The 21,071-nt window shown below is 50.1% G+C and overlaps 8 protein-coding genes across 8 annotated transcripts; 5 read left to right on the top strand and 3 right to left on the bottom strand.

Annotated features, from left to right (window-relative positions):
* Positions 1-66: 66 nt before the first annotated feature.
* Positions 67-566, bottom strand: ATEG_10101 (cysteine-rich PDZ-binding protein; the record flags this gene model as incomplete). The annotated part of the gene is made up of 3 exons (XM_001209403.1): positions 67-152; positions 219-315; positions 363-566. 3 exons carry the CDS (start codon positions 564-566, stop codon positions 67-69), a joined length of 387 nt encoding a protein of 128 aa, XP_001209403.1.
* Positions 567-2,278: 1,712 nt separating this feature from the next.
* ATEG_10102 (uncharacterized protein) lies at positions 2,279-2,675 on the top strand (the record flags this gene model as incomplete). The annotated part of the gene is made up of 2 exons (XM_001209404.1): positions 2,279-2,390; positions 2,443-2,675. 2 exons carry the CDS (start codon positions 2,279-2,281, stop codon positions 2,673-2,675), a joined length of 345 nt encoding a protein of 114 aa, XP_001209404.1.
* Positions 2,676-3,962: 1,287 nt separating this feature from the next.
* ATEG_10103 (putative alpha-amylase) lies at positions 3,963-6,168 on the top strand (the record flags this gene model as incomplete). The annotated part of the gene is made up of 9 exons (XM_001209405.1): positions 3,963-4,127; positions 4,177-4,215; positions 4,265-4,380; positions 4,423-4,531; positions 4,583-4,811; positions 4,862-5,024; positions 5,074-5,220; positions 5,268-5,508; positions 5,554-6,168. The coding sequence occupies 9 exons, from the start codon at positions 3,963-3,965 to the stop codon at positions 6,166-6,168; spliced, it is 1,824 nt and encodes a 607-aa protein (XP_001209405.1).
* Positions 6,169-7,547: 1,379 nt separating this feature from the next.
* Positions 7,548-8,702, top strand: ATEG_10104 (uncharacterized protein; the record flags this gene model as incomplete). Its single annotated transcript, XM_001209406.1, has 4 exons — positions 7,548-7,604; positions 7,702-7,986; positions 8,046-8,372; positions 8,427-8,702. The coding sequence occupies 4 exons, from the start codon at positions 7,548-7,550 to the stop codon at positions 8,700-8,702; spliced, it is 945 nt and encodes a 314-aa protein (XP_001209406.1).
* An 811-nt stretch (positions 8,703-9,513) lies between these two features.
* Positions 9,514-11,047, bottom strand: ATEG_10105 (YggS family pyridoxal phosphate enzyme; the record flags this gene model as incomplete). Its single annotated transcript, XM_001209407.1, has 4 exons — positions 9,514-9,535; positions 9,832-9,917; positions 9,963-10,037; positions 10,325-11,047. The coding sequence occupies 4 exons, from the start codon at positions 11,045-11,047 to the stop codon at positions 9,514-9,516; spliced, it is 906 nt and encodes a 301-aa protein (XP_001209407.1).
* Positions 11,048-11,678: 631 nt separating this feature from the next.
* Positions 11,679-12,122, bottom strand: ATEG_10106 (uncharacterized protein; the record flags this gene model as incomplete). Its single annotated transcript, XM_001209408.1, has 1 exon — positions 11,679-12,122. One exon carries the CDS (start codon positions 12,120-12,122, stop codon positions 11,679-11,681), a length of 444 nt encoding a protein of 147 aa, XP_001209408.1.
* Positions 12,123-13,540: 1,418 nt separating this feature from the next.
* Positions 13,541-18,177, top strand: ATEG_10107 (histone deacetylase hosB; the record flags this gene model as incomplete). The annotated part of the gene is made up of 6 exons (XM_001209409.1): positions 13,541-16,887; positions 17,015-17,049; positions 17,326-17,416; positions 17,524-17,690; positions 18,032-18,063; positions 18,112-18,177. 6 exons carry the CDS (start codon positions 13,541-13,543, stop codon positions 18,175-18,177), a joined length of 3,738 nt encoding a protein of 1,245 aa, XP_001209409.1.
* An 881-nt stretch (positions 18,178-19,058) lies between these two features.
* Positions 19,059-20,527, top strand: ATEG_10108 (uncharacterized protein; the record flags this gene model as incomplete). Its single annotated transcript, XM_001209410.1, has 3 exons — positions 19,059-20,117; positions 20,408-20,453; positions 20,496-20,527. The coding sequence occupies 3 exons, from the start codon at positions 19,059-19,061 to the stop codon at positions 20,525-20,527; spliced, it is 1,137 nt and encodes a 378-aa protein (XP_001209410.1).
* Between the last annotated feature and the right edge of the window lie 544 nt (positions 20,528-21,071).

Below are 21,071 nucleotides of genomic sequence, written 5' to 3' on the forward strand. Positions count from 1 at the left end.
GGGAATTCGTCACCACAACGCCGTACATATCATGACGTATCATAAAATACGAAAGAGAACGAGACATCATTTCAAGTTGAACTTCTGTCCTTGGACCACCGGTTGGTCCTTCGAGGACTTGCCCGCCAGACTCTTCCCACACATCGGACAAGCTATAATTAGTCAGTTAGCACCACAACACCCCAAACACCTGGTAAAGACCGAGGGGAGATACGTACCATTCTTCTGATACGCACACCGCTGACAATACTTCTTCCCCTGTTCCGTCTTGGTCTTGCACAGATCACAGGACGAAGCGTACGCCGCGTAGGGATTCTTCGCTTTAGAGCTGAGGAGTTTGCTCTGCGACTGTCAGTTCATACCAACCATACATATGCCATAACAGAAGGAGGAACTACCTTGCCTATCCCCGTATTCCCCAGCGTCGACTTCTTGGACTCGCCACCCGCGCTGCCGCCGCCGACAGAGGTCGCGGGCGAGCCGTAGTACATCTCGCTTTTGCGCTTGACGCCTGGGGTGGCGAGCTCGGTGGATTTAAGTTTCTTTTGGCATTTTGCGCAGACCATTTCTGTGTTTGGATTGGGGGTGTTGGTTAATGAAGTGATGTTGATGTATCTTGGTGGTTTCATAGGCGGTTAGTTAGTTATATCAGGCGGATGAGTAAGAGGGGCGGGATGTGATTGGGCATAGTGTCATGGTGTTTAGATGATTGCAAATGGATGTAGGTAGTCGGCATTGTTATCGTGTATGATCTTCCAGTTATAAAGTACCTAGGTAGTTATGCTTAATGGAGTTTATTATTTGTGGCTGGTGTGTTGGGTTGGGTGTTACCATCCCCTCAATATATATTACCTATACAGACGTGGTTTTAGAATAAATCTGACTTGCATGCCCTAGGTATTTGGACGCCTATAAGGCAGCTTTAATGAGGGCGCTCAAGAAGTTGCTGTTTTTATACTACCGATGCTATGACAGGATCTCGGCTTTTGCTTGGTTCATGGATTCCAATACCCCTTGCCTGGTCGGTCAGAGAGTGTTCGGTTTTGAGTCGATAAGAAAGTACTACTGGATAACCTCTGCCTCAATTTCATGTCTGTGATCGGCGCGGCTATATGAGAAGTCGCCAGAGGCTTTCTTCACGCACAGAATTTCGTTCGGCCAATTCGAAGAAGCAAGAGAATTAGTACCCAATGCATGCAGATGTTTCCCGGGGGTATTGACCCGTCCATTGCTCGATGCTTAGGAAATCGACCTTTCATACTGTTGAATCTCCAGCATTCCAGTATAAGCCTGTCGCCTCAAAGCATAAGAAGGCCCGTCTAGGCCACAGCAGCGCTGTCTAGGGTTTCATGGCAATGCTGACAAGGGATCGACAACAACCATCGAAAGAATGCGAATATTGAACCTCCAAAGATGTGTACTGTGGGAAAGGCGTGAGCTTAAGGCAATAAAGGGGAGAATATCTACATGTGCTTTTCCTTTCCGCAAGTAATAGCAGCGTGTATGGCACATCGTATACTGCCTTCCATGGTGGCACTAGTGCATTCTCTTCTATGCTTGACACACAAGTTACTCTCTCCAGCCTTTGCGGCTCTTCTCATTATGATTAGCAGTTATTGACGACCAACGTCTTTTAAGCCGTATGGTGATTCTCTGTAAGCTTAATGGAGCATCTAGGGGCTTGAGTCCTTGAGGAGAGACATGTGAGGGTAGTGCTGGAATGTCAATTCTCAGGGTTTTAGTGTTACCGGGTGTAATGTGTAAGGGGCTAGAAGGCCAGCACTAATATACCTACTCTATACCCTGGAAACGCTGGCTAGCGGACCATTAACCCCAATCCAGACACTGGCAGGTTCCGCGAGAAGTAATCAATTTTTTTGGATTACAAAGTCCTGTCTACTTTGCTTGCCATTCCAAGGCACCTAAACATTATGTCTAGAAGTATGGAGCACGCTTTGAGTACTGAACATTCCCGTGCCGCATATCAAGTGTATTCTCTCCTATAGTCAAACTTACATATCTCTCCTCAGGAGGGGGAGGAATGTGATATGTTCTGGGCCACGAGAGTCCCTGGTAACAACGTATCATACCTAAAGTACTTTGCAATGGCTCTAGGTAACATTATATGATAAATTCAGCGGGAATCCCTCTGAATATGATCAGACTTACGCTTGCTACCTGTGATTTGCACTCCTTCATTGCTTTCTAACGTAGCGCACACTTCCAGACGTCAGCAAGATTACTCCCTGATTACATCTGAGCCAAAGCACTGACCACCATGCGCTTCTCTGTCCTGGCTATCGCAACTTTGTTTGCATCAGGGTCGATGGCCCAGAACGACTGCAAGCCCTATGCTCTATACTGCGGGTGGGCCTTGGGCGACAAAATGAGTACGCACCTTGCTAATTCTGATGCTGATACCACGTGCTAATTGGACCATAGACTGGTCAGGGATCCCAGACGCCCAAGCTCTCTGGGTTTGTGATAGCAGTGGGCAGTCCGCTTCATATTACACACATTGCAAGAATGGCTGTATTCCCGACGAATCGGGCAATGCCAAGTGTGATATTAGGACCGCAGCAACTGCTACACCGAGCACAACCTGCGCGACCAAACCAGGAGAAAAGACCGGAACCGCCACACCGCCTCACACGGGTTATATGGGTGCTTTCTAAATAGCGAGTGGAAATACAGGCCACGAACCTCCGCCTATATCGATGGACACTAGCCTATGGGATTGAATGTTGACTGTTGTTCTTTTTCCCCTACTTTCTAATTAATTCTAATTTTTGATTTTCTTGCTTCTTTTCTATTGTTCTCCCTTGGCTATGTAGGTAATACTCCCAGTTGACAAGAAGTGAGAGCCCTCATTACTGCATAATGTGTCTTGCTGGACAGGTATAATCATGCTCATTACTCAAGCACGTTACTGTGAGTCAACGGACAGTACCTAGGTAGAAAGTACAACTTGCAAATAATCCCCGGATGGCTTGCAGCCACGACTAGGTCCCCCGCATCCTCCTCCGCATCATCCTTGACCACCTGCATGTATTACCGCCTGAAAAACAGGATTAATCTGGGAGAACTTCGGAGAGAAGGGAGCCACTCTTGAATTGGCAGCCAGACGCGACATCCTCGGAGATTTTGCAATGATTCTGCTGTTCTGACTGGCTCTTCTCTCCGGCGCTACTCTTTTTACAAGCTAGGGCCAGACCTATGGCTAATGCGGATAAAGCCGAGAAGATTGTCTCATGCTTATGCGTATGTTTTGCACCTCGTGATACATCTTAATTCTAACTCAATCTCCTGACGATGATCTCTACCTTCTGCTAGAAGATGGAAGGCCTATAGTTTACTAGTATGAGCTTGCTTCGAAGATCGACTCTGTAGTCCATAGTAGTGCCCGCTTAATCTAAAATATCTATAGCGTCTCTTTAAATGCCTCTTGCTCCACAGTATACAAGCTCCTCACTAACCTCCACATCCTAGTGCACTTGTCCCTCTTCAGGCAGTAACATTAGCCAAACCCCGCAAATCACACCAGTAACTCGATATTAAATACGTAAATGTTCTTCAGTGGCCTGATGTCCGTTGCATCCGCACAAATGCCGAGGGCTAGTAGATTAGGTGGCTGAAGAGGCGTTCTACACATGGCGTGTCCTTCTAGAACCGGAGATACGAACCTATCGGTATGATTCCATGCTTTTAGACGCGGGTTTCCCAAAGACAATTCTTAAAAGGTTACAAATCACTGGTTGAATGGCGTCTATAGTTCGCGTGGCTGTCGTCGGGAGTTGATTGAAGAAGTACATTATGTAGTCCATGTGACTTGTCATGGCGGATGGATACACGGCTGAAGGTCCGCAGTGTATTGCCATTGTACAAGCTAGGCTATATAAACCACAGCCAGAATCCATTGCCTGAATAACACTCCCACAGCTACAAGCACAAAAGTTTTCAGGATGAAGTGGACCTCCTCGCTCCTCCTCTTACTGTCCGTGATCGGTCAGGCTACTCATGCCCTGACCCCAGCAGAATGGCGCAGCCAGTCAATCTACTTCCTGTTGACCGATCGCTTTGGTCGAACGGACAATTCCACAACTGCCGCTTGCGATACCTCTGACAGAGTGTGTACCATTCGATATTGGACTTGGTTGCATGTACTGATGTGTGCAGGTATACTGCGGTGGTAGCTGGCAGGGAATCATCAACCAAGTATGAGGGAGGTGTCGCGGACAGACCCAGCCGATACTAACGCTGCCAGCTCGATTACATCCAAGGGATGGGATTCACTGCCATCTGGATCACCCCGGTCACTGGACAGTTCTACGAAAACACGGGCGACGGCACCTCTTACCATGGATACTGGCAGCAGGACATGTATATCCTCCCTCTCCTTCGAGTTCCATGCTAATCATGCAGCTACGATCTCAACTACAACTACGGAACGGCCCAAGACCTCAAAAACCTAGCCAATGCTTTGCACGAGCGCGGCATGTATTTGATGGTTGATGTGGTTGCCAACCACATGGTCAGTCTTGTTCTTTTGGATATATGATAGAGACGTATTGAACCTTTTTAGGGCTATGACGGAGCGGGAAACACCGTGGACTACAGTGTTTTCAACCCCTTCTCCTCCTCCTCCTACTTTCACCCATACTGCCTCATCTCCAATTACGACAACCAGACCAATGTTGAAGACTGCTGGCTGGGCGATACCACCGTTTCGCTGCCAGATCTCGACACGACAAGCACAGCCGTGCGGAACATCTGGTACGACTGGGTGGCAGATTTGGTCGCCAACTATTCTAGTCGGTAGCCCACGTCAAATATAGGAAAATCCTCATACTGACGGACATAGTCGACGGTCTGCGTGTCGACACTGTAAAACACGTCGAAAAAGACTTTTGGCCCGGCTATAACAGCGCAGCAGGCGTCTACTGTGTCGGCGAGGTCTACTCAGGCGATCCTGCATACACATGCCCGTACCAGAACTACATGGACGGTGTGCTCAACTATCCAATGTAAGCTCCTTGCCTACCCGGCACCTATTCTTATGCTGACAGAGTTTAGTTACTACCAGCTTCTCTATGCGTTTGAGTCGTCCAGCGGCAGCATCAGCGATCTCTACAACATGATCAGCTCCGTTGCCTCCAGCTGCAAGGATCCCACACTCCTGGGGAACTTCATCGAGAACCACGATAACCCCCGCTTCGCTTCGTGAGTCTTACCTCTTTGCTCCTGCAATGCCTCACTAATATCTGCAGCTACACGAGCGACTACTCGCAGGCTAAGAACGTGATCACCTTCATCTTCCTGAGCGACGGTATCCCCATCGTCTACGCCGGACAGGAACAGCACTACAGCGGAGGCAGCGACCCAGCTAACCGCGAGGCCACCTGGCTGTCCGGATACTCCACCAGCGCTACGCTGTACACCTGGATCGCCACCACAAACCAGATCCGCAGCCTGGCGATCTCCAAGGACGCGGGATACGTGCAGGCCAAGGTATACGCACGCCATCCCAATCTCCCACCACGCTAACACAAACAGAACAACCCCTTCTACTCCGACTCCAACACCATCGCCATGCGCAAGGGCACGACAGCCGGCGCGCAAGTCATCACCGTCCTCAGCAACAAGGGCGCCTCCGGCAGCTCCTACACTCTCTCTTTGAGTGGTACCGGCTACTCCGCCGGCGCGACCCTGGTCGAGACGTACACCTGCACCACGGTGACTGTAGACTCGAGCGGCAACCTGCCCGTCCCAATGACATCCGGCTTGCCGCGAGTGTTTGTCCCGTCGTCCTGGGTGAATGGGAGCGCGCTTTGCAACACAGAATGCACGGCCGCCACGTCCATCTCTGTTCTCTTCGAGGAACTGGTTACGACGACCTACGGGGAGAACATTTATCTGAGCGGCTCGATCAGCCAGCTGGGTAGTTGGAATACGGCCTCGGCTGTTGCCCTGTCGGCGAGTCAATATACCTCGTCCAACCCGGAGTGGTATGTGAGTGTGACCTTGCCTGTGGGCACGTCGTTCCAGTACAAGTTCATCAAGAAGGGGTCGGACGGAAGTGTTGTGTGGGAGAGTGATCCGAACCGGTCGTATACCGTTCCGGCTGGGTGCGAGGGCGCGACGGTGACAGTTGCTGATACTTGGAGGTGATGCTCGCCAGCTGAAGCTGTATACTCTTGAACAATGTGTTCACAGGCTTCATGCTTGTCCTCTCTGCTTCGGGATAATCTAGGCAGTAGGAATAGATTGTCGTTGAAGGTCTTCAGAATATATCGTACCCTGGCAGTGGCTCCGCGCAGGGCAAAAGGATAACACGACGCATATGAGACTGCTAGAGTAGGTCTACCCTCTGTCATCTAGTAGTGCAAGGTCTTATGCTCGATTGTCTCGATAGCAGGAGGCCGAGCTGAAGTCATCGATACGCGGGAGCGAGTCAGAGCTGAAACAACAAGTCCACTTGGCTCGAGTGGATTCGCGGTCGGGGCACTGCGCACTAGCCGTTACGCACTGCTACAGTCTACTACAGTACATGTCATGTAATTTATTCCTAGCCTATATAGAAACCGGGCTGTGGTACTACATAGTTTAACGCTATTGCAAGCCGGGTCAACGGGAGGACGATCTAAGAAGTAGAAGTAAAGTAAATGTAACTGAACTAACGCTACCTTATATTCCACTTATAGGAGTCTCCATTAGGAGTATCTAATTCGGGAGTAATAGTATCTATAATCTATTTAACGAGAGTAAGCATATTTGTAAAGCAATTAGTAAGGGTTAATAGCAAGTCAGCAACCTTATCTCACATCTTCTCCCTTCTAAGTACATAGTAATACTGCTTAATAGAATTGTTAATAATATAGATAATAAAACACGTATATTTACAGAATAAAAGTATCCTATTAAATTCTACTAGTTTAGCTATTTATTTATTACATTTTTTATAATTATTATAGTCTTTATTTTTAATTTAATTCTATTAGTTTGTTATTATTATTTTTATAAATTATTTCTTAATTAGAAAGATATAAATTATAAAATATTTCTTTTAATAAAGAAATAGCCTAGAAATACTATAAAATTAAGAAAGTCTAAGTAAATAATTTTTTTTAATTAATTAAATTTTATTTTGAAAAATATTATTTTTATAAAATTAAATTTTAATAATAATTCTAGTAGTAAATATGATTTTATAAATATAATTTATTTATAAAATAGTTTTTATAATTAACAAAATTCTACTAGTTATCTTTCTATTAATTTTATTTTTAATTAAAAAGAAAGAAAATAGTTTTTTTTTAATAAAAAATAGTTTTATTCTGTAAATAAGATATATACTCTATATTATTAACAACTATATTTATAATTAGTAAAAATCAGCTGAGATTTCTAATGATTGGTAAGGATTGGTCATAATTATCAATACTAACATCCATAGATGATTTAACTATAAAATACTCTAAACCTCGTTGAGTAGATAAAACTCAATACTACTCTGAACAGATCCTAGTTGATCGAGCTACACCGCGACAATGTCCTCAAATGATATTCGCGTGGCCATTGTTGGCGCAACCGGCCAAACAGGTTCTGTAATTGTCAAGGCTCTTCTTGAGTCAACGTCACCAAGTTTTGTTCGACTTTCAGTACATAAGTTTCCCATCAGCATGCTAATGACATGTTTTCTAGAAAATCACTGCGATCACTAGGCCCTCTTCCATCCATAAGCCAGCATTTAAGGAACTGGCACAACGAGGAGTAGAAGTCGTTGCGGCCGAACTGAAAGGGCCTGAAGATGATCTCAAGGCAATCTTGGTGGGGGTAGATATTGTGATCTCAGCTATCTATGGAGGTAGCGTGATGAACGAAATTCCTCTCATAAACGCCTCGAAGTCTGCAGGAGTTAAGCGATATTTGCCCTGCTTCTTTGCGACTGTCGAACCTCCTAAAGGCGCCGTCAAGCTGAGAGACATGGTATGAAGTCACACGAGAGAAACATGCCCAAATATGAGGCTATTAACGCTGTTGCGCAGAAAGAAGACGTGTTGAATCATATCAAGTATATTCACCTGCCCTATACGGTTATAGATGTGGGATGGTGGTATCAGGTCATTGTTCCTCGCCTCCCTTCTGGCCGGATCGATTATGCCGTGGTCGATGTTACAGACGGCATCGCTGGTGAAGGGAATGTTCCATTTGCTCTGACCGACCTGAGAGATATCGGAAAATACGTTTCCCTGATTATCAGCGATCCTCGAACTCTTAACCGAATGGTTCTCGCCTACACCGAAGCCTTGACGCATGTCGAGATATATGACTTGCTGGAAAGTCTAAGTGGGGAGAAACTTGAACGAAAATACGTTAGTATTCCTAGACTTTTCATGAATGGTTTCCAAGAGCTAAAGACGGGATAGGTTCCCCCCGAGTTTATTAGAACCAAGATCTCTAAGATCCTGGCAGAAACCCCAGACCCAGCTCCAGACTCACCTGAATTTGTGAAGTTGTCGATGTATCAGTACTGGTACTCCTGTGGCGTCCGTGGAGACAATACTCCGGACAACGCCAAGTATTTGGGTTACCTCACGGTCAAGGAACTATACCCTAATACTAAATGGAACCGCCTGGACTCGTACATCCAGGAAGTACTCGATGGGAAGGCAAAGAGAGTGTACGAGCATCTGGACCTCTGAACCACCTGGCTACCTTGCCTGCGAGGCAGGAATAGGCGCTATTGGCGGGGTGGAAGGGGGGGATTATTCATGATTATTCATTTGTGCGTGGAGGTTGCGACATTCAGGACGAGGTCTCTTGAAGTTAATCAGAACGAGCTGATTCCGTCTTTGGCTGTTTACTGACGTCTGTACGGCCGGAGGCAACATCCTTGGGGAATGATGAAGATGGGAGATTCAAGCGTGTAGGGAAGTGGGGGGTACAGTATATGCTTCCTTTTGAGTTAGTCTGTTTGTTTGTTGGGTTCTAAATTGTCTATATCTCTATTAGATTTTTGCCCAGTAGTTAGTGAATTGACTCTCTTCTGTTTACTTATAGTGCTCCCTAAGGGTATAGTAGTAGAGTAGAGGACCTGCTCAATAGTACCGGCCCAGACTTTTGTTTTGCTAGCCTGTTTAGGTAACGGGGAAAACTTATGGTAAACAAGAAAAACATGATTTTTTTTTTCTTTCTTCTCCTTTTCCTCGCCATACAAAGTCGCTATAAGAATCGATAGAAGCGGTGCTAGGTTACTGGTAGCTGCTTTAATACGTCTACCAACTTGATGTAAAGAATTTGCTACCCATGTAAAGCCTACTCTAAGAAATAAGGATAATCTTATTTTTGGAAGGTTTAGGTAACGGGATGTAACTTGTACATAGAGAGATAGGTAACTATAAGAATATAGGAAATCCTAGGGGCGATATATTTAGTAGAGAGATTGGCAGTAATAATCTCTTGGTAAATAGTAGTCCTTAATTAGTTGCTCCACGGAATCCAGCTACTGCTATATCATTTATAGTTGCTAGAGAGTCTATTTATATATATAAGATCCGCTGTAAGAGCATTAGCAAAGCTTAAATAATATAGAAAAGTGCCTCTGTCGATCAAGGCGTAAACAGTAAGAACAGTGGATCAGACTCTCCCACAGTCATCGCCAGCGTGTCAACAGTGTGCTGGGCCACTATTTCTTCCCTCCAGGAGGAGTGTACACCGAGTCTCCTTTGCCGTTATTGTAGTAGGTGCTGCCATTGGAGTTGGAGTAGTAGTAGGACCTGTTGCTAGAGCGTCTTAGCTCCACACGACGACCATCAGTGGATAGAAACTTACGAGTTCGAGTAGTGGTAGGCGTCACCGGCGCCGTAGCCGTTGGAGTTGGAGCCGGTGCCGTAGTCGCGGGAGCACCAGTGGTTGCCCTGGAGGTTGAGTATGGGCCCGTAGTAAAGGCATTGTCTACGTACCGGGCTGTTGGTGCCGGAGCCGGTGTGGGTGTATCCTCTGCCGGAGCTGGACATGGCGGTAGTGAGCTGGTGTGACTGAGGTTGGGTGTAGATGCTGTGAAGGTGAGGAAGAGGGGTTGTGGGAGGTAAATAATCAGATCAGCGGCGGAAGATTACGGTGTAGGTTGGGGGGCTTCACGTTATCTGTATACGCCGAATAGCTTCATGACAGATTCCTTTGTGGTCTATCACTATGCACCAGACCCTATGCACGTCGTAATTCATGAGAATATAGATACATCGCTTTTATACACCCCGAATCAAATCACCCTGGCCTCGCTCTTGGGCGGCCTCTCCCCAAACAGCGTCGTCCCCACGCGAACCTCATCACTGCCCAGCGCAATCGCGCCCTCAAAATCCTCACTCATGCCCATACTCAACTCGAGCCCCTCCAGCCCCAACTCCTTCACAACCCGATCGCGCGTGTCCCGCAGACACAAAAAGTCCTCATTCTCATTCTCCGGCGTCGTCGCTTTGGACCTCGCAATCGCCCCGATAGTCATAACGCCCTGCAGCCGCAGCCGCGGACACTTATCGCGGATGAACCTGCACAGCGCGACGGCCCCGTCGCCTGGATCCACGCCAGACTTATTCTCTTCGCCGGAGGTATTGACCTGCACAAACACGCGCAGCCGGTCCTCGGCATCCGACGCGCGCAGCTCCGCCGACCGCTCCCCCCACCCCTTGTCCAGCAGCGAGGCCTTCTTCTCCGAGTCGACGCTCTCGACAGCCCACAGGCCGCGCACGTCGCGCGCCAGCGTCACGCACTTGTTCGACTGCAGCCCGCCGATGAAGTGCCACCGGATGCTCGCCGGGAGCAGCTTCGCCTTCTCCTGTAGCTCCTGCAGGTAGTTTTCGCCAAAGTGCAGGTGACCCCCCGGCGGCTGGTGCAGCGCCAGGATGTCCGATGCGGGCTTCAGCTTTGACACCGCGATCAGCCGGATCGGCCGGTCGGATTTGGCCGCCGCCGTGATGCGCGAGGTCACGGAGGTCAGGTTGGCGAGGAGCGTGGCGGCTCGCGCGGGAGAGGCCGGGGGGATGGACATTGTTTCTGGGGGTGGAGCGGATTGCGACGTCATTAGAGCGAGGTCGATTGGGGTGGATTAGTGAAGGAGAATTGTCCCAGTCCGAAGCGGAGTTCGCAGTTGGAGATGCGATGCATGGTCAGGTGAGTTGACTTCCGCTTATTCAGCATTATTCACGTGACACGGGAGATCGGCTCCGAGGGTCCGGCGGACGATAGCGCTAAACCACATCGGGACGGGTCTGGGGAAGCGCCGATGCCGTTTTCGGCCATCAATCGATTCAACCATCTAGACTACCTTGCTAAAGTAATAATGGAGTAACTAGATACTACGTACTAGTTACATTCTCCGTACAGCCTCACCAGCTGAGATCGATGGCTGATCGCCAGCACAGCCACAGTGGTACGTGGTAGCCTGATGATCTCCCTCCCGGCGTCTATCGGTGACGAATCCACCCACTCCATCCAATTTGCGCCGGCTCCATCAGACCCTTCTTCTGTCTCGAATCTCGGTGGACTGTCTGACCCGTCCTTATTAATCGAATCCTTTGACGAAGTCTTTGTCTCAAAAGACAGTGTATCAGTGGGCGCTATGGCTATTCTTAGTCCAGGCATCCATCTTCCGGGTTCTGCGGTATGACGGCCAAGAAAATCTAGGTCGTATCGCCCACACGGGCGAGGTTGGCCGAACCACTCAATCCGCCCGGCCATGTCGGCGACGAGAACCGCTGCGATGGGGCCAAGGCTGAGGCGCCAACAGGTACATCCGCAATGGGTGTAGGCACTCTCAGCAGCGGTGCAGGGATTGGATCACCTGGCGGCAACCCAGCGGCAACCAGGGAACCTATCCTGGGCGCCGGACACGATGGCGACGAGTGATCTTGGGGGCACCGGGCGACGGGCTCGTCGGACATAAATGGAGCGAGGGACGCAGGAGAACAATCATCATGAATCACATCATTCCGGCAGAGACTCCACCGTCGTGGTCCTTTGACGCCGAGACTCCACCACGTTGACGGTTGGCGCTGAGATTTGCGTGCTGACGTCAAACACTGTCCGCTCCTCCTACAAAGTGTGGCCATCATCGTCTCGCTCATAGTTATTTCGTATTCGCATCGGCCAACGTCGATTTTATTTAACTCCGGTGTGGCTTCTTCCGTGCCCCTCTCCCCGGCTTATTATACTCCCTAGCCCGAGTCTTCCTTTCTCTCCCTCATAATCCTGTCGGACCCATTCAGCTTCCCTCGCTCCTTTATTCCATTTCTGGTGGAGACCAGGGTGTGCTTTGATCCGGGGAAACCAAAAGACCATGGATCGGGGCCCCGACTAAGAACCAGGCACAGTTCGACAGGCTCCCACGCATTCGCTCATCATTACTCTCTCGCACTTGATCTGAGTGCAATTCGAATCAAAGCCCTCAGCACATTAGGCCGACACCTGATTTCATCTGACTGACGCATCGCCTTCAATTGGAGGACCCCTCGGAAGCCCGCGGAATCGACAAAGAACCAGAAAAATCAACACCTCGTCTCGTTGCATCGAAGGCAACATCTTCAGAAGACACACACATTCGACGAACGACCGCATACCGACACCACTCATCAAACACCATGTGTCGACAACTCTTCACCCTCTACGAGTGGTGTCAATGCGAAGAAGACGGCGGCCAGGAAGTGTGCGTGAGCCACAGACATGAAGGCTGTCCCGGCATATCGATCGAGACGGTACACATGCATTGCTTCTGCAACCTGCATGCCACCAAGGGCTTCAAGTCGGAGAAGAAGTCTAAGAAGCGCTTTTCTCTCGAAGGACCCAGCGAGAAAGGCTCCTTCACGCCGCGCAGGAAGTGGTACCAAGTGTTGGGAATGCGGTCGCGAACGTTCTGAGACCCAACAGATGACCTTATGATATGAAGATAAAGGAAGAGGCGCATGGTTTACTTTGCGGTTGTTCCTTGCGATTTGGCTGTTTGACGTGCACTGGATTCTTCATCAGGGACGGTGTTCAGACAGGTCTGGGCGTTCACAGCACGGTTGGAGTTTTATTTTTATTTTCTTTTGGGCTTACTGTTTCATGAAGGAGGGGTTTGATAAAGCATTGTGTAGACCTTTGTGCGATGGTCTCGGGTTGACTCTTGTCTGTTGCCTGTTGCTCTTGCGGGGAGACCAGGAGAACACTCCAAGACGATGAAATAAAAGATTTATAACTGGTCAACAAATGAACTGATTGTCAACCAAATAATGCCTCCAGCACATTGCTGGCCAGGGAGCTCGCGGGAAACAAGTATGGATGGAGCGAAAGAATGGGGGAGATCGACTCGGTCTTTACCCCCTTCGAGGGGCTGCCGCGTTTGTCTCTCCCTTTCTCATACTTCTTCCTCTTCACCCCAACTTTGTTGACGTGGCGTTCGTTCACCATCGCCAGCTGTCCCATCGCGTTATTGTCTGTCTGCTAGATTCTGCTCTCATAAAGACTCCGCTGAGGAACCCCCAATGCCCCTGTCTTCTTTTGCGTCATGGACCCCTCCAAGCGCGACGATCCTCCAGCTGCACCATTCCCTCCCACCTCCTCAAAAGCACCCCATCCTATCGTTCCTGCGCCATGGTCAGGACGTGTAAGTGATCCGTTGGCCGTCGCGACTCCTCCGCCAGTATCTTCGTCGGGCGTGTCGTCTCTCTCGCTGTTGTCGCCGTTGGATGCCTCAGCGCGTCCTGTCGCATCGCCGGCGCATTCGTCACCGCGACGCACCACCAGTGCCAACTCCCTCAGAGATGAGAGTCGCAAGTCTACACCCCGGCTAAAGAAACACTCATCCACTACATCCTTGCGATCCAGCCGCAACTCTTCTGGGGGCCCGACGTCCCCGCATCGCGACTTATCGCGTTACCCCTCGTCCAGCCTGACGACGCCACCTCCCGCCATCACAACAAACGAAGGCAACTACGCCATATCGCCACTCCGAGCGGGAATGGAGGGCTCGATGCCTACCGCCGCTGCGATCGCCAGTGAACACTTTCAAAAAGAAGTGGGATTACACCAGTCCGCCGATCTGCAGTCGCAGGCTCTTGTCATCGTCCACGACGATTGCTACGGTCATCGCTTCTCGCGCCCCCGCGCCTCACGAGCTGCCCTAAACTCCATTGTAGAGAGACCAGAGCGGATTCTCGCCACTGTCCTTGGCATATCCGCTGCATACGTTCGTCTTTCGCACCGGTACACCGGCGGTCGCTTCGCTCCGCACCCTGACTTGGATCCTCGCCAGCTTCCCGTGCCACCGTTCCAGATTCGCAAGACCTCACGGACGTTGGCGCTGAGTGCCCCAGCAGTAGCACATGTGCATGGCTCGAAATGGATGGAGGACTTGAAAGTGATGTGTGATGCGGCAGAATCACGTCTCGCGCTGAACGGAAAGGAGCTGGTTCGACCTCCCAGCGCCGGCAAGGATAACGCCTCTGCCCCTCCCTTCCATGAAGGAGACCTCTATCTGTGTTCCGAGTCGTTGAATGCGTTCCAGGGGGCTCTCGGAGGCGTCTGCGATGGCGTGGACGCGGTCCTAGGCCCCGGCTCGACGAAGCGCGCTTTTGTTTGCATTCGCCCACCGGGACATCACTGCTCATCGGACCATCCCTCCGGGTTCTGCTGGATCAACAACGTTCATGTAGGTATCTCGTATGCAGCGATGAACCACGGTTTGACGCACGCTGCCATCTTCGATTTCGACCTTCACCACGGCGACGGGTCGCAGGAAATCGCCTGGGCGCAGAACCAGAAGGCTGTCACTGCACCTCGCAACGCGGCAAACTACAAAAAAACCATGATCGGGTATTTCAGCCTACACGACATCAATTCCTATCCCTGCGAAACGGGTGATCCGGAGAAAGTGCGCAATGCGAGTGTGTGTATCGACAAGGCTCACGGACAGTCCATCTGGAACGTGCATCTGGAGCCGTGGAAGACCGACCTCGAGTTCTGGGAGCTGTATGCCAGTCGGTACACGATTTTGCTCGAAAAGGCACGCGCGTTCCTGCGCCTACACACGGAGCGTCTTGCCAGCACCCCTAACGGACCGCCGCCCAAGGCAGCCATCTTCATCTCAGCTGGTTTTGATGCGAGCGAATGGGAGGGTGCCGGGATGCAGCGACACAAGGTCAACGTTCCCACCGACTTCTACGCGCGGTTCACGGCTGATGTAGTCCGCATGTCCGAAGAAGACGGACTGGGAGTCGATGGCCGGGTGATTAGCGTTTTGGAAGGGGGATACAGCAATCGCGCTTTGACAAGCGGTGTCTTGAGCCATCTGTCGGGGCTGGGGGATTCGAGTTTTGCCGCTGTGAATGCCGATGACCAGCAAGTGAACCGGCTTGCTGCTGAAATGACCGATCGACTGGGTCTGTACGATCCTCCTACCGCTGCAGCTCGCCCCTTCAGCGAACCCGCATACGATCCTGAATGGTGGTCTCCCAATGCGCTAGATGAGCTGGAAGCCTTGGTGTACCCACCCCCTGCACCGGCGAAGCCTCCCAAGTCTACGTACTTTGCTCCGACGCAGTCATTCGCCGCCAAAGTTGTGACGCCTTCGCGCGATCGAAAGTCCACCGGTTCTCAAGTCGGCTTAGAACCGGAGATACCACCGATTAGCTGGGCGACTGCGACGCACGAGTTGTCCAAAGTCCTCATCCCCAACAATCGTCAGACAACCAGCTGTCGACCGGAAGACCTCAATGCGGAAGCTTCTCGTCTGCGGCGGGAGCGTCAGACGGCGGCCGAGAATTCCAGGAACGCAAGCGCATCGACCGCTCCGGAAGAGAATCGCATGAAGCTGCGTGTACGCAAACCGAAGTCCTCGTTGCCTGGCACACCCACTGCCGAGACGCCCAAGCGACAGGTGCTCAAGAGTAATCGGAGGACCACCATCGACTCGACTACGGATTTGGCTGAGCCGTCGCCATCGGTCCGCTCTACGCGGCGGAAGAGCGCTAATTCCACGGCTACCTCAACGCCCGAGCCTGACGCTTCGCCCCTCGCGGACGTGCGTCCCAGAGCGTCGTCCCAGCTAACGAGCACTTCAAATACACGCACAGCAACGCCAGGTCGCAAAACCAGCTCTTCCCGATCGTCCACGCCTAAACGATCAGCGAGTCCTAGAAAAGTACCCCCGGTGCCGCGGGTCCCGTCTGCCTTCCTCTCGACATTGTCAGCGGGTGAGGGTTCCGAAAATCCGCGTCCAGCTGCCAGCGCAGGAGAGAAGCCCACCGATGTCGATAGCCTGACTGCAGGCGTACGCAAGCTGAACATCAAATTGAAGGTCCCATCTCCGGAGGAATACGCAGCACGAGAACGGGCGGCGGACGAGCGCAAGCAGCGATCTTCAAAAGGGCCGAGGACGCCGCGGTCACCAGTAAAGTCTCCTAAAAAGCGCGCTGTTTCGGCCAAGGGGGAACCTCGCGCTCTGTCGACTCCGGATAGCCTGCATGCAACAAGCGCGTATCCCGCCCCACAGATTGGAAGCGAGGTGAAGGTGGAGGACCAAGGACTGCCGTCTACTGTGGCTATGGAGCCTGCTGCTCAAGTCCCTATCAGTGAAGGTCCTCCTGTGGAGGCGGGATCTTCCACACAGATGGCCATCTCTCCGCCTATGACGCCGGATACTGCGCAGGCCATGGCGCAGGCCCAGTCTCAGTCTAATATCTTTTCGCCGCCGGTGACTGCATCACATGCTCGGAGCGGTCTTCCCGTTTTTACGTCTAGCAGTGCGATTCCGTTTGCGAGTGCCGCATATGGGCATGAAGCGTCGGACGGACGCCCTTCTACCGGCGGCATGGCGTTGCAATTCGACAAGGATTCCAGCAAGGATGGACATGAGTAATTGGAGGCGTTGACTTTATTTGGCTTCGTTTGAGTTGTTTTTTCACAGTTAATACTGTTTGTAGAGTAGTGTTGATATACCCCCGTTGTTGGACTGGCTAGTTTATGAATGATGATTATCAAGATCTTCCTCATTACGCATGGATTTGGGACTGTCAGGTAAATATGCTCGGCTGTGCCGAGATCAGTCGTACAGTAACTCTAGGGTCATCGAACTATTCATTCTCATCGGCAGTCAGTGGTCGTCCTCGACCAGATTCGTCTGATAGTTTCTCTGGCAGACTTTGCATCTCTTCAACTTTCTTCCTACCCAGGTCTTCCCCGTTGGCAGTCCCAATGAGTGCATCGTCAAGATCGATACACTTTACTCTCCAATATCCAACGCATGGGGTTTCTGCAAAGCTAGTTCACACGCGCGTAGACCCTGGATATCAGGACCGCGCTTTACGAGTGCTGAGCGAGGCCTGAGGCCCAACATCGTCAAGTACGACAACGGCGAGGTCGCGTGGGACAACGACGTCTCCAGGTCCTGGCCGCCGAATCTCCAGATTTCGCCAATCTCCAAGCCCCTGGCGCCAGTCCAGACTTGGCTACCTAGATAGGCGATATTTTATTACGGACGGTATCTATCAGATACACGGGCGAGAAGACAGTTATCAACGGCATTAAGACAATATTTCAAATAGCGCTAGATACCGAGGCCAGTGCCGAGATGCTTATCTACTTCCTATACTTAAAGATATTATACGTTGCACAGGATGCCACGTATATATTCTACAACATTCTTCCAGGTACGGACTGTAAGTACCTACTCTGTATGCTGCGGTGACGGCGAATAACTCCACAATCGAGGAAAGCGCTTGGCTGCCGCTTGGCATCGTGGATGGGTGGTTATTATCGATGGCCTCCTCGTCCGCCCGCCTCTCCTCGTTGCATGCTTTCCCCATCCTTTGGCGCCGTATCCCCTCTAACCAATTTGAGGAACTTTTGCCATTGGGCCGGCCTCTCCGTGTTTGCTATTCCCCTCGTCCATTGCTATCGAAGCCGCCGACCCCATCGTCATGCAGTCAGCTGACCGGTTAGCAAGGTTATGGTAGAGTAGGTGCCTTGTTATAGACGATTTACACTGCCGACTGGCTAGATACTCGCAAGCCGATCTCTGGTCTCCGCGGGGTTTGTCGTAGATTGCATCCTCTAATAACATGTGTATGGCATAATTAGAGTCGACGAAGAGCACCTATACCAAATAATAATGCCCCCGGGAAGAATGAAGGTCTGCTGGAGTAAACCAAACAAACTCAGAGCATCTTTAATCCGACACCCTATACCATGTAATTATCGATAAAGTAATGCAATCTTCCTGGTTCCGAGCAATATAATGGGGAAAAGAAGTCTCTGAGATGATCACGATCCTCGAGCTCTATATACTGCCCAGGAAGCACCTACATGTAGTAAGGATAGGATAGCTTGTATCGGCGGCTTGCCAAACGCTTCTGCACCAATGTTTGGCTTCCTTTAGCTTCCGTGAGAACAGAGTCGAGGAAGAGTTATTAAAGCAATTGGAGCAGTAAGTAGAGGACGCCATCATTTAGTTGAGAATCAACGTAGCCGCAGTTGTAAACCCTCAGGTTTTGGCGAGGACCTTCCATGAGACAAGAACACCTCCGCACCCCCTGTTGCTCTCCTTCGTTATCCTGGAAGCATACAGATTTTGGGTGTCATAAAAAGACCTGTTAGGACGGAGGCAGTAATGACCAAAATACGGATCAGAGCTAAGGCACTTTACCTACCAGAATGACTGCCTTGCCCGTGTAGGCGAACCACGACGACACCGATCACAAAGATAGCATAACAACGAGAACGGCAATTGGGCCTGGATAGGCCTCCAGAGGGCTTTAAGTAATTTTCCAAGTGGTTTACCCGCGTGCGTAAAGGGACTTGCGAGGGGTCAGGCTACGATGAAATCAACCAACCAACACAACAGTTAGTTAGTTGATTGAACGCGTTACACAAACGAACACGAGTTGGGCTTAGTTAGTTAGTTACAGCACAGCACAGGCTTGGTATAAGCTGAGCCTAGTCACCGACTTATCTCTTCAGCTGACACTTCAAATTTCTTGTCATTAAGTCTTGGGCTTGCAGACTTGCGAGACTATCCGATTATCAACATGGGGTTGGACTTCCCCAAGTCTCGCGGCGACTGGAAATTTGATCTCGTTGGGCTTCTTGCTATTATTGGGGAGTCGATTATTGATGAGATCGTTCAACCTCTGACTGCTTCACGTACGATTTTACTCCCACGGCTGCTACCAGCGCCCCATGCGTTAATTCGACCTTCTCGCCGAGCAGTCCTTCCGTCTACCGATGTTACTGTGGTTGGAATCTACTCGGGGATCCACTTACAGAGTGTTCCCTATTTTCCTAGCATGCTCCACCAGTTTGACCTGATTCGACCTTACGAATTCCAGGAAATAACGATCGAGTTCATTGCCGACGAAGAAGAAGGCCCCCTTAGAAAACACAATCAATTGGCAACAGTACGAACCTTCGCGCCTTTGAAGTTGATCACGATAGGCAGTTCTCTTTGGACGGCTGGCATTCTGATCTGGGCGATTATCCTTCATGATGGGCCCGCAGTCGTTGCAATTGTTTTGGTGTCTCTTGCCAGCAGTTTCCACAGTGCGGCATCATTTTGGCGGTCCTATGTGGCAAGAAGGCACACCCCCTTCAGGGAAGGGGTTCCCGGAGATCTCGCTCTTCGAACTCGTGAAGGGGCTCTTATCTTGGTCCATTGCGACGAAGAAGTGGCGAGGTTACTATATTCAGGCGAAGCAAGATGCACCTATGTGGCAGGGGCGACAACATATCGGATTCTAATCTATGCGGGCACGCTATTTTTAATGATGGGCATTGTCTTGATGTCCAACTGCTCCTGGTCCATGCAGGTCACTTTGGGTGCTTCGTACTTGGCATTGAACGTGGCATATATGTTCTGCGCTTTAACTCCTGAAGTCAGTCGCGGGTGGCATTGGGATCTGCGGTGGGTCAAGGTAGTAAGGAGTTCTACCGTTGAGGCTGCTAACTACACCGATGCCATTTGGCATGCCATTCGGACCACCAAATCAGTCGATTGGATTAAAAAAGCCAACTTTGTTCCCGCGACGCCAAATTGGGATGGGTGGCTTAATCAAGCAAAGGAGAATTGTAATAATCCGAACTGGGATGCCGTTAGTGCAAAGGACAGATGGATGACGATACAGCTAAAAGAAAAAGGGGAAGAAGCTCCATCAGTTCCTAGGCAAATGAAGAAAGATGATTGAACTGCCTCTTAATCAAATTATGAAGTGTCGAAAGGTTTGGGAGGAGACGGTTGTGAAAGCCTAAGATGACGGAGGGTCTTGTAGGCGTTGACCTAGACGAGCTTATTTCTGACCTATAAACATTTCCAAGAGCTATATACCTTATTAGGTTCCTACTGAATGCAATTGCCTCCGGATTCAGAATAATTTTCATAAAGATCATCGAAACCGATTATAAGGGTGTCCTGCAGTCAGACACTGACTGTGTGTTCAGCATAAATATTTCTTGAATTTCGCAGTATATAGACACGCAGCGCAGCTTTGTTAAGACAATTTAATCTAGATTGATCTATCCTTTTCTCCAAAAGCTTTATCGTAAAAGTCAGAAAGCGCTAATACAGTCAGCAACTAATAGCTGCCTGGTGCTGGCATTGATTGCCCAGCCGGCGCGACCACTGGCATTTATACTGGTCTACCGTCCGTATGGTTGACTGCAAATAACCCAGTATTCTAGTAAATAAAGCTACTTATTGTCGTTGGAGGAAAAATTAAATATAACTGTGCCGTTGAGCTTGAAGTACTGTTGAACTTAATATGTATAAGAACTCATCCTATCCTAGGGGCCTTTCAGCGGTACTTTGCAAAGTACCGATAATAGCTTGCCATAGGTATGTTTCCTAACTGCTCACTAAACTTAATAGGAACCTCTCGATGAATCGTATCCGAATCACGTAGAAAGAATAAAGACGACACCGCTTCATCCGATTAATCCGTGACATGGACTATAACTTTCTTTCCGCTCTTCAAGCCATTCTGGCCCACAGTTCCATGGAGGTAATCCACGTATCCAAGAACACAATAATTGCAGCTGAAGGTCATATG

Source organism: Aspergillus terreus, genomic scaffold (assembly GCF_000149615.1).
Source record: "Aspergillus terreus NIH2624 scaffold_16 genomic scaffold, whole genome shotgun sequence".
Lineage (NCBI taxonomy): Eukaryota > Fungi > Ascomycota > Eurotiomycetes > Eurotiales > Aspergillaceae > Aspergillus > Aspergillus terreus.